General features: G+C 37.2%; 1 protein-coding gene across 1 annotated transcript in view; it reads right to left on the bottom strand.

Annotated features, from left to right (window-relative positions):
* Window positions 1–6: 6 nt before the first annotated feature.
* Window positions 7–12,510, bottom strand: part of CEP97 (centrosomal protein 97) — a 12,927-nt gene continuing 423 nt past the window's right edge. Inside the window, exons 2-11 of the mRNA XM_019619347.2 lie at window positions 10,514–10,657; window positions 8,727–8,885; window positions 8,196–8,297; window positions 7,506–7,619; window positions 6,389–6,555; window positions 5,628–5,792; window positions 4,588–4,718; window positions 3,678–4,434; window positions 2,544–2,619; window positions 7–1,852 (exon numbers count right to left, since the gene is read on the bottom strand). Of these exons, the coding sequence (XP_019474892.2) occupies window positions 1,133–1,852; window positions 2,544–2,619; window positions 3,678–4,434; window positions 4,588–4,718; window positions 5,628–5,792; window positions 6,389–6,555; window positions 7,506–7,619; window positions 8,196–8,297; window positions 8,727–8,885; window positions 10,514–10,657 (2,535 nt within the window). The 3' untranslated portion in view covers window positions 7–1,132. The remainder of the gene's footprint in view (window positions 1,853–2,543; window positions 2,620–3,677; window positions 4,435–4,587; window positions 4,719–5,627; window positions 5,793–6,388; window positions 6,556–7,505; window positions 7,620–8,195; window positions 8,298–8,726; window positions 8,886–10,513; window positions 10,658–12,510) is intronic.

Here is a 12,510-nt window from a genome sequence, read left to right as displayed (position 1 = left end):
AAAAAATAAAAAAAAAAATTAAATGGCTTAGACAAAACACAAATGCAATTCCTCGCCTGGTGTTTAGGTGAAAAGAGTTTAGGAAACTAAGCATATTTTCCAATAGGCAATTAATACAGTTTTTTTTATCTACATGCAATTGGAATGTCAAATACCAAAAAGTAGAAAAAAAGAAAAATGACCCCCCCCAAAAACAACCAAGAGAGATATCAATAGTTTTAAGCCATAACATTTGCTTTTAATATTCATACCTGTATATAGGAGTTGTGATCCAAACACACTCATGTCTAGAAAGCCATGAATCCCAAAATGACATTAGCAACCTCGTGGAGGCAAAATATGTATCATTAAGTCTGCTGCTGAAACCCAGCAGTGTACTCTTGGAAACTAAGCTCCCAGATCACGTGCCCTTTTGAAACTTATTTAGTAAAGGCTGCTGCAGGTTCCACTTGGAGTTTTTCTTACCTGAGAAAAAACAGGGAAATTCAACCCCAGGGAAAACAAAGACCAAAAGTTTGTTTCAAGTTCCCTAAGGTCTGACTCTAAGTCTTTGTTTCAGAATCTATGTAACTGACCAAATTCCAAGCCAGCAGCTTCAAGTAAAAGACAAAAAAGATGTCACTGGCTTGGACACAGGATTCATGGAACACATTTTTGAAACACTAGTTAACATTTGCTCTAGTCAAAAACTTTGAAAGGCAACTGCTTTCATCTTTTTTCATCAGATTTTTCTCTTTGAAGAATAAGGATTCAATTCTGTTCTCTAGAAGAAAAAAAAAACAACAAAAAAATCACAAGACTAACTAACACTTTCACTGAGGTGAATTTACAGCCAACACCATCCTGCGCCCCTTCAGAACTAATTTCAAGGAAGCCAGTTACTAGAATATCAGCTAAGTGTTAGAAAATAAAGTGCATAATGAAAGCCACTGAAAACTTTGGTGATTTCAAGCTAGCAGTATATGTCAGTCCTCAGCAACATGAGCAGAATGCTAATTAAAACAAATTGTTAACGTGAGTACAAAACATGAATAAATAAAATCCAAGCACACATGGAAATTAGTTTTATATAAATGGGGGAAAAAAACAAAACTGGAAATGGAATCCCTAGTCCTTAGTGAAATAGAGCCTACTACACAGCTATTCCAACATGCAGCATCTGAAATGAAGAATCACAGTCTGTTTGCTTCCCTTCACCTATTCCTGAATTTAGTTTGCAGCTGTCAGGCGTCTGACTCATTTCACCTCGTGCCGGGGAAGATGTGCCTTGAGGGATACCTACAGAGAGAATGTCAGATGAAGAATCTTGGCTCTCAGCTGAAATATCAATTTGCTGCCAGCCACCCTCTTCTCTTCCATCATTGCAGTTCGTCCCTTCATCTGCCTCTTCTAGCTGCTCAACAGATTCCAAATACTGCTGTAGAAGCCTGTTGTCCTGCTCATTATTAGAGCTCTCTCTGCTTTGTTCACATCCCCCATGGTCATCTTCTACATCTGAAGAATGTTCTGAAACAGAATTGCCACACTGTTTGACAGTTTCCAGCGAAAGAGAGCCCTCAGTTCCTTCTGTTAAACTCTTTTCATAGCTACATGAGTCACCAGTATGAGTCTGGTCAGCCATGGCAGAATGAAAACCAGAATCTGGGAATTGTAACAAAGACTTCTCCTGAAGAACATCACTAGCTGGAGCTAACCAAGCAGAACTAACATCTGATGGGGTTTCTTGCTCAGGTGTAGATGTTTGAGCAGAGGGTTCCGACAGACAAGTACCACCAGCCGAAGGGATCCCAGGTTGACAAGCAGCACCTAAGTGTTGTGTCACCGTAAGCTGCCACTGTTGAAGGGATTTAACCTGTAAAGTACAAAGAGCACTTAGTTTTCTAAGCTATTGTAATTGGCAACAAAACTCTAATATAACATTTCACTATACTTTAGGGGAAAATACTTTTTTCCCCAGTGTTAAATAATAGTTTTTAAACTAGATGCCCGACATCCACAGACCTCACAACCTTGATGTTTCAAGAAAAAAAAGAATATCTTTCCCTGAAGAAAACAGGGAATCTTCTCTTCAAGGCAAAAAGATAAGAAATCTTTTAAAAATAGCCCATTCTTAAGAAAACAAGCCTTAGCTTGGGGAGAAATAACAACTTATTAAAAGATATATATTAATATATGTTTTTCCTAATCTAGAAATTATTTGCTTAGAAGCAACACTTCTCAACAGTGTTTCATTTGCCCTAAACATGTAGCAGTCACATCTTGTTTAATGCCTACTATGCTTGTTCAGTTCTCCTTGCATTTTGTCGTCCTTCTCATATCAAGTTGTATTTTATCATTTAGTTACACAGTTTACTGTGTTAACACTTCTGAATATTAGTTTTTCCCAGTATAAAAGAACAGCCAAACCCATTGCGGTTACATTCTAATAAGCCACCAAGTTTGTAATTGGAAGAATGAACCATATTCACCATCTCTTCATGCTCTCTTGTATGAAATCTCTTCTCAGTTCATAAGCAAAAAATAATAGGACTAAAGCTATTTACCTGGTTCCAAAGAAATCTGACAGCTTCCTCCTGTACAAGCCTCTGAATCTTATCTTCCTCTCTTTCTTTTCTTAGTCTGCAAGAACATCAAAAATTATGCAAATTAAATAATATTCTGGTAACAAAATCAACATACATAATACATGCATAAAAATATCTGCTTACAAAAAAGAACTCTTGAAAACACCACATTGAGACAGTATTGCCATCTGGCTTGTTATCAATATCTAGTTGCTGGCTTTAAAGTATACATTTGTTTCTCAAAGTTACAATTAGATTTTGCTTTCCTTTTGCTATAAAGCATGTATAGCTTTGCTAATACTTCAGGGGTCTTTTTGCATACTGAACCTGACCTCTTCATTTTAAGTAGAGGTGTCTCTTTCTCCTGAGTTAGGAAGGAAATGATGGGGAAAAAAAAAAATAGTACTTCTGCGCTTCAAATTATGCTTTCCCCACCTGATACCACCAAGATAAATGTGCAGTACAATGTGAAAGCATTAGGATTTTCTATAGGTTCACCAAGAGCTCAGCCTGATTCACAGAACTTTTGTCATTATGATAGTAAATGAAAGGGATCTGTCAAACTGTTCCCAGGCAGATCCTGAATGATATTAATGAATTCACAATTTCTGTCTCAGAACTTAAGAAACTGTGATTATAATCCCCTTAAAACATGGATTCACACGATCAAAAAAATAGAAGTGTATTTGAAAATTATATCATGAAAGACACTGTGAGAACTCTTCCTCTGACTGATCGTTAACAGAGGAATGACTCAATACCGACACTTAGAGACTTTGTAACTGCTAAGAGATTAAGTCTCAGAAACCTCACAATTTACAACTGCCATTTTGATTATGCAGCAAAACACACATGTCCAAGTAACAAAGGAATTGAAAAAGTTAATTCCAATCCGACCCACTCATAGAAGACACGAGAGGATGAGAAGTTACATGCATGCATAATGATTATATCTTACAGGTATTCTTCCTCTAGTGTTATCACTGTTTTGTATCATTAATGCTGGGTCCTACTGTGCACAGTTATATGAAGACTCATTTATACCTTTTCTGAACTATCTTGGAGCAAGCTATATTCAGGCTTGGAAAAATGCACAGTACAACCTCAACTTACTTTTGTATTTCATCAGTTAAACAAATTATGTGCTCCTGCATCCTGCTCAGTCGAATTTCATATCGCACTTCCTTGACTTGGGGGTGGTAGTTCCTTGCATAAAACCCCTTCCAGCAGGCTTGAAGCTTGGTAGCTGCTTTAGTCATTCTTTGGAGTTCATCTGCACCTTGACCAACAGAAGCTAAAGAATCTGAATTTTCTCTTGTCACCTGCTCAGTACAGAGTGTTGTAACTTTCAATTCAGCGCCTACTGAGTTGCCAGGCTGACTGTGCAGAACTTGGTCTTCAGAGGATACTGAAGAATTGCTAGCATCAGCCTGGTTAGCCTTTACCAGATCAAGAGATGATAATTGCACCCTGTCTTTGATTTGCTCTTGAGTTTCCACACTTTCTGTCACTTTGTTGGAGTCCTCTTTTGTAAGCCAAGAAGTTTCTTCTTGCTTGTTAACTGTTTCTCCTCTCTTAGCATCTTTTGCATATTCAATTACAGTACTATCATTATCTTCTAGGTCCAAACTGATTCCACATAACTTCGGGTCTGAAGTAGGAGACACTGGAGACAATCCTGAAGCAACTGGCATGAAAGTAGACTCTGAAGATAACAGGCTGCTATTTAGTTTGTCTTCATCAGTCTGTATGTCTTCAAGGTACAGCTCCTTGTGACAATTTCTTTCATGAAGAAAAGTGTTCTTCACTGCATAGGAATGATCATCATTCACACTTGGTCCAACCCAGGAATTCTTCTGGATGACACGTTCTAGATAGGCAGAAAGACATTTTCAGAAGTCTCACAGTGTTTCAATAAAATACTTTAATTCACAGAAATTCATACTTTGTGTTAAAAAAAAAAATAAATCTGCATTTATTTTACACCCACTGGTAAGGTCACAGGTATAAATTTACATCTTACCATTATCAAGAACTATCTGTGGTAGATGGGTTGGACTGCTGTGTCCAGAAGTAACAGGCAAAGTTCTGCTGGAAGCAGATGTAGCTGGTCCTTCATTTTGGTTTTGATACATCAGCTGCCTCTGGTGGAGCCTAAGCACAGTTTCAACAGATTACATATATTTTAATATATATATATTTTATATATTTTTTAATTTTTTTTATTATTTTTATTTTTTTTGGTACACAAGCCATCTGAAATAAACTATCAGCTACTCTGAAGTAAACAAGAAATCAAACCGTTCTAAAACAAGATGCTAGCTACAGCTAGTAGGTGCTAGCCTACACCTAGTAAAAGGACTACTCACACAGTAAGGGACTGCACAGGCTGCTCCTGTTCTCCTTCCTTCTGCCTCTTTCTTTTCATTATATATACGTGTAACCAGAAAAATAAAAGAATAAGAAAAAAATACAGCACACAATTCTGAGTACAGACTGAAAACCACGGAGTATCTTTATACACAAGCAAGGGATACAGATATTTTAAGTGTCAACTGCAGGACATACTATGCTTGTATGTGTGAAGAGTTTGAGGAATGGACTTTTAGGCTTGAAAATGACTTTATCCAAATGCATGACCCTGCATTCTAATACAAAATCAGGTAACAGCATTGCCACAAAGGCATTCCTTACAATCTGAGGAAAGAGAAAGATCATTTCAACTTAGTGAAATTAAGAGATCATAAGGTAGATATTAAAAAATCCCTCTGCCTTAAAGATCATATGTGTATAAGTTTTTTCTTTGCAATAGAAATCTGGGAAGTTAGAGTTTTTTAATTACAGTCCTTGTACAAATCATCTTCAATTGTTCTACAGAGCACAGACTGCCTCCAGAGTGCCCAGCAAACACTCCTGCTGCTCTCTTGCTCCTCATTCCCTTCATCCTGTACCTCCATTACTCTTCCCATCTTCTGCTCTTGCTGTCGCTTTAAAACACTTAAAAGGAAATATCTAATACATAATGAGACATTTTCTAACAACAGAGAAGCAAGAAGTTCTCACCTTTGCTTACTTAGTATTTTTTCCAGTTTGGCATCTTCTTCAGTCTGGAGCCCATATGTAGATATAAGAGGACAAACAGTAGCCAAGTACTGGACTAACTGAACATGCTGCCCAGGTCGATATGATCTTCCTTTACCTTGACTGTAGAGCCATTCTGCTTTCAAACTGTTGGGAAGACAGTCTCTGTTAACATATGGCATAAACCTCATAACTTTGCTTTGAGTGCTGTTCCTCTAAGAGCTACCAAAACACTGAATGTGAACAGTGTCCAGACACCTCCGCTATCATACATATAGCAGTGATATACACAGTGATACAGTAAATACTGATATTTGTAAAACAAACAAACGAATTTAAATGGAAATGAGACTCCTTACAAAAGGGCGTGCTTGAGCTTCCCCTAAGATAATAGCTTTAACAGTTGCCTATTATCTCATTCCACAAAGTCAAAGAGGCTGTGAACTTGAGAGAGATAAAAGACCACTGATTGTTTGCTACCACAGTTTGGCTTTGTACAAGTGCTACAGTGATTTGAGTAAAAAAAGAAAACCTTAATTCCTATTTAAATGATTTTATATAATAATACCACTATAGCAGATAAAAACTTTTGCAAAAACAATGTATATTGGCCAGTATCTCAAATGGGCATTAGCTAGACAAACAATTTCAGATTGTTAGCATTTTACCTATTTTTTATCATATAAAAATGAAATTTCAGCTTACACAAACTTTACTTGATAATTCCAGAAGTATCACATTACCTTTCTTTCTGAGAAACCACGTATCCATCAAGAATTTTAAGGTTGAGACACCAGCTGACTATATACGGCCTGTAATCAAAGCCAGGGATTGAAGGTGTGGCCATCACACAAGGATTGTTCATTATTGACAGCTGTTCCAGTTGAGGAAGAGAAGCCAGGAACGAAACCTTGAGAAAATAAGATATATTTGTTAAGTGAAGAGAACCATTAGCAGCTTACAGAACATAACCTAATGCCTAATTGCCTAATTACAGCAATACATCTCAAAAAACAGCAACATTACAATTACACTGAAAACCACACTTGCTTGTTAAACCTGACTATCTTTTAAATGGTCTTTTAGCTACTACCATCATGTGCCTGTTAATTTTCCTGCAAGAAGTATAGCTCTTGGAAAACATTCGTTTCTCTTAAAATTCAGGAGTTAGCTTGCACATATAAGAAAGTGTATTTGCTGCAGTAAACTGGAATACTATGGAGATGTTGACAAAACAATGGCAATCTGAAAAGCTGAGAAACATTGCCCAACACTGTAGAAGGGAGAAATACATTACCAAATGAGGTTTTTCTTCCAATATTGATGTCCAACTAACATGTTTTTTCCTCATATTAGAATAGATAAAGGAAGAAGTCTCTCTCTCTCTCTCTCTCTCTCTCACACACACACACACACAGACACACACACACACACAAATCCAATAAAGAAAAAAAAATATCACAGAATACTCATTTATCTTACATAGAGTTTGTATGGGAGATTAGAGACCATGTTCTGAACAGAACAGCTGAGCTGCAGCAATTTATCAGCTCAAGTTTCAACCTTTAGATAATCAGGAAAGTCTCTCTGTGAATCTAGTCCTCGAAATATAAGACATTCATAAATAATATAAAAGCATAAAATACAGTAAGAAGTCCTGTAAGGACAAATGTAAAAAGCTGTTACCTAACTTGCACAGCTAGATCAAACAGTTATTACACAGAGAATTAAAGTTTTCTTCTATTAACAAAGGTGATTTCAAAGAAGAGAGTCTATTTCACTTACATACTCAAAAGAACAATCCAGCTATTTCTTTTCACTCTCCCTTAAAGACAAAGTCATACATTTTCTACATCTTACCTCATTTAAGTCTCTGATTTCATTTTCTGCCAAAGAAAAGACAGTCAGATTCTGAGGTAGGCAAACAGGGGCAGTACGAAGTGAAGTTATAATATTTCCATGCAGCAACAAGGTCTGTAAAATAGCAATATGGTGATAAAATGCATGTTTGAACAACAAAAAAATAGCGTTTCTTCCCCATCGTTCCATCCAAACAATAACTTCAGAATACAAACAGAAAAAAAAATGAACAACAACTAAGGCTTTCTGGCATAATCAAAATAATGTTTGCATATTCCAGGGAGGGAAAACTGAATTTTAGATATTAAAGCACAATGTTATTATTAGGAAATACAGAACTGACACCTAGCTGCATTTACAAAAAGTGTATTTGAAACATTATACAGTGTATGTAAAAGACTTAACACTATGCTTTGTCATGATTCATAACCTGTTAAGAGAAACGAGTGCTATCTTACAGCATTACCTTAATCAAAATCATTAGTGATTGCATAAGAATCACTGACCCAGTTTGTGCAACCTGAAAGCAACAAAAAATCTCTTATATTCTTCCTTCTAAAAGTCATAAGGATTAATTAGAATGCTTTAAAATCTAGCATTTGAATAATTAATGCTTTAAAAGCTAACAATTTTCCAAAAAAGAATGCTCAATGCAAAGAACGTAAGAAAAACAGCTAAAAGTGCATCTACCTTCAGAGACATAAGTTTTGAGAGATCTCCTAGCTGAGATATGTTGTTGTCTGACAAATCAAGGTGCTGAAGAGATGCGCAGGAATTGATTTGCTCAATGGCCTACAAAAATAAAGGAGTCAATTTCAATAGTTTTTTAGTCATTAAATCGAAAGAGGTGTCAATAACTGAAAATTATCTGGGAGCTAACAACACTGTATAACAAGCCCAACATTAAAACCATGGTTTTTAATCAGTTTAATTTTTAAAATAATTCTTTTCCTGTTTTGTAGGCTACCTCCCAGTTCTCATTACATGTTGGTGTCAAGCCATGTTTCATTTCTCCCCAAGCCAGTTCATGTCCAAAAGTTGCCCTCTTCCACTTCATTACACTAGTGGACACAAAGGTTCAACATTTGTTCCCATTAAAACCAGAAGCAGAAATTGACATTTCTTTGCAGTGGAACAGAAACATTGTAAGGATCATCTTTAATGTGTTTTCCAAATTACTATGGTAGATTCTGGAAAATGTATAAGACTCTACGTACTTACCTTAAGATTGTTTCCTGCCAAGTTGAGCCATTCCAGGTGCACCAACTCCTTCAGCCCTTCTACATACCCAATACTATTATGAGGCAAGTTTAGCACACGGAGCTGAGTCAGTTTTGCTACACCCATCATTCGTACCAAACGATTGTTGGCTACAGACAACTGCAGATGGACAACACAAACAAAAGAAACAGTTTCAACAATTAAACTCTACTGATAGCATAGGCTGTCTGTCAAGATAAAAGTCCAATCCAACAGGAACTACTTCAGTGTATATGTTAAATTTTCAAACAAATACTAGAAATACAAAAATCTGCAAGAGACAAGAAATAAACCAATCAAAGTAGATTTCCACTAAGTCTGTAGAACTGTGAAGACTTTCTCATATCAATAGTTAATTAAAGAAGGAGAATAAACAAGGAAATGAATAATATGAAAATAAGCTTTTAAAATCAGAATTGCCAAATCACTGTACAAATTTTTGCAACATTCCTGCTGTAAAACCATACTTCTTGTCATGTTACGAGATAAAATATATTTCATGATTCTCAGAGAAGTCCTGCGCTAACAGAACACAAGAAATACCAATTAACACCGCAACTGTGAAGCTGGCAGACTGGTGAGGGTTTGTGGTAGCAATTAAAAGAACCCTCTCCAACGTCAGTTTAGCTCGTCTCTAGAGGTTGTGTAGGCGACTCCTCCAAGACTATTTGCAGGCACTTGCAATATTTAACATGGACTTGTACAGCTTTGCTCCAGCAGAATTAACATTGATTTCTCCTAGCATCATGTACATGCTTAATATTGCTACTACTAATACCCTCATGAACCTAAATGAAACGTTTCAAAATTAAGTATATTAAAGCTAAGCACTAACAACATCAGAGCCTGTGTAACTCAATATGTTAACAAGAATCATGGAATCATAGAATTGCTCAGGTTGGAAAAGACCTCCAAGATCATTGAGTCCAACCACAACCTAACCATGCTACTCTAACTCTAACAACATGACTAAATCATGTCCCTGAGCACCACATCCAAATGGTTTTTAAACACATCCAGGGATGGTGACTCAACCACCTCCTTGGGGAGCCTATTCCAGTGCTTAACAACCCTTTGTGTAAAGAAGTTTTTCCTGATATCTAACCTAAAGACAACAGATCTCTCCCACTTAATGTTTGTAATTGCTAATTGCTGAGTTGTTTTCTTCTTCTTTTCCTTTTTTTTTTTCTTCTTTTTCTTTTTTACTTTTTACTTTTTTCTTTTTCTTTTTTCTTTTTCTTTTCTTTTTTTTTTTTTTTTTTTTTAAACCTTTTTTTTTTTAAACCTAATACATTTGGCCTTATTCATTTATTCCTGTAAATTAAGGCTACTAACAGTTCTCTGTGAAGAGTTTTGAAACCCAACCAGGGAGAGTCCTAGTAAGTATGTCTGCACATTTGTCTTTACTCCATGTAAACTACATAGCTACTTTTAAGATTACAGAGATCAAGTACTCAAAAACTCAAAAGTATCAAAATCAGGTCAGTGACCTTTCTAAATATTCTTAGCTACATTACATTAATCTAACTTTACTTACCTAAGAAACCAGCAAAAGTTTCCTCCACCACCAACTGCAGAGCTGTGCTGAAAATAGAGCTTTCTACTTTAGTTCTCCATTGCTTAATTTTCTATGAAGACAGTAACTGCTGACTGACTTCTACCGTATAATGTGGCCTTATAGCAGAAATATTTCAATTAGCACCACAGTACCATTACATCACAGCAAATACAACTCAAGTAACACTGACCTGCATCAGATTCCTGCATTTTTCCAAATGTTCCAATTTAATTATCTGGTTTTTGTCCAGAATCAGAGTGTGAGTATCGGGATCACAGGGTAATGTTGGACCCAGCTTTTGCAATCCTTGACCTGACCAGTTAACTACCAAACCTTAGAATAAGAAAAAAATACAACAGAAAGCAATCAAACTCAACACTTGACATATGAAAATGCATACTGAAAACACAGAGTAACACAAACCGATCTGCTTTTTTAACGCACACAGCTAATTTAGTGATAAAAATGCACTTTCTTTTCCACTTAATTCAGACTAAATACATTAGGAAAAAAAAAGCATCCAGTTATTGGAAGATGGGGATGCCAGCCCCTGTCCAAATAAAGACTTCTGGCTGAATTTTGGCAGCAACAGTAACAGAAAGATCCCCTGAAGTGTGAGGCTGAGCTGAGTGAAATTCAGACAGCTAAATTTAAAAGTGTAATCCTCAAAACCCCAAACTTAAGAAAATCTATATTTTTTTAACTTCCTCGATGGTTTCAAATTTTAAGCACCTTGACAATTAGAGTGGCTCCTATGTGTTGGACCTCTCTATCTAATAAATTCCTGCTGGCAGGCATACCCAGAACATCCTGAACACTCCAAGTACACAGCAGCAGCCATATTTGTCACTACACAAACAACTGTAAAGGACAAAAAGGGAGAATGATACAGAGATGAGCAGCATCCACACTTTAGTTGCTCAGAACACAGGAAAGCTGACCAAGATGCAAACCTACAAACTTGGCTCCCTGGAGCATTCCATCAAACACTCTGATACAGTACCTGAAGATTAAGGCACCTAACTCCTATTTGTTAAATGTTCATTTGACAGTTCTCAGCTGAAGGAAAAGAAATAGCCTTGTGAACAAGTCCTACAAAAGCTAGGCCAGTGAATAAACACCTGCAGTTTTCTCTTTTTTCCTTTTTCTGCTTCAAAAGAAAAACATTATTAGTCTATATAAATTTTTTAAAGCACAGTCTGGTACAAACTCAAAGAGGAAATTTCTAACTGTGGAACCAAAACTGACACCTCTTTGTTAGGAGAAGTCAGGTGCTTAAACCTGACAGAAGAAACAAACATTAAGATTCACCCTACGCCCTTGAAATTAATTTAAATATTTAGTATTTAGAGACACACTTCCTCTTAGCAGTTTGGCTGCTGTGAAGACTAATCTTAGTATTTAACTTATTGGGTAGGGAAAATACTTAATTTGGGGCCAAAGGTTGCAGTCCAGGACTTCAGTGGCCAAACGGGTCAGTGCATCTTGCCTAAGTACTGTGGCAGTGGTACACATGTTGATAGGCTAAACGTTGTGTGCTTCAGTAAGGTATCCAGTGAAAAGCCACACAGATAGCCTGTTCATAGCAATGCTACAGCAGAGGTAAGATTTGAGCAGGAACAAATTGTAAATACAGTAGAATAGTATTTAATTAGTGGAACACCTGATTAAAATGTTCCATGAAAAGCCAACATTGAGTTAAGAGGAAATCACTTGACATCTACAGGGAACTTGAACAGCTGGGTACCTATGGTGTGTGGCAGCCACTAATCACTGCTTCCATACATTTACTCCCTGCTCTGCATTTTGCAAGTGTGCACCATTACAGTACTTGTTTGTCTCCTGGTCTGTAGATCACACTCCATCAGCAGCACGTTCCATACAGAGTCCCTACCCCAGTGCAGTCTCAGTACTTGAAGAGCCTTCCTGCTCTAAAGTTCAGCTGTGCGAAGGATGGGGATGAGCACCGCCGGCACGCCATTCTGCCAGCCAGACATCCGTTTCCCTAAGGAGCACCCCTGGTGGCATTTATTGCCGCTGCCTCTCAAACCCACTGCGACCTGACCGCTCAGCGGAGCCGCAATGCTGAGCGCGCAGTGCCAGCAACCTGCCATACTACACCTCCCAGCACGCACGGCGCGCCCCAGCCCCTCGGCACCGCACAACGGCGATCCACACAAACGCCAG

Source organism: Meleagris gallopavo, chromosome 1, assembly GCF_000146605.3.
Source record: "Meleagris gallopavo isolate NT-WF06-2002-E0010 breed Aviagen turkey brand Nicholas breeding stock chromosome 1, Turkey_5.1, whole genome shotgun sequence".
NCBI lineage: Eukaryota > Metazoa > Chordata > Aves > Galliformes > Phasianidae > Meleagris > Meleagris gallopavo.
This window is presented reverse-complemented; position numbering and strand designations above follow the sequence as displayed.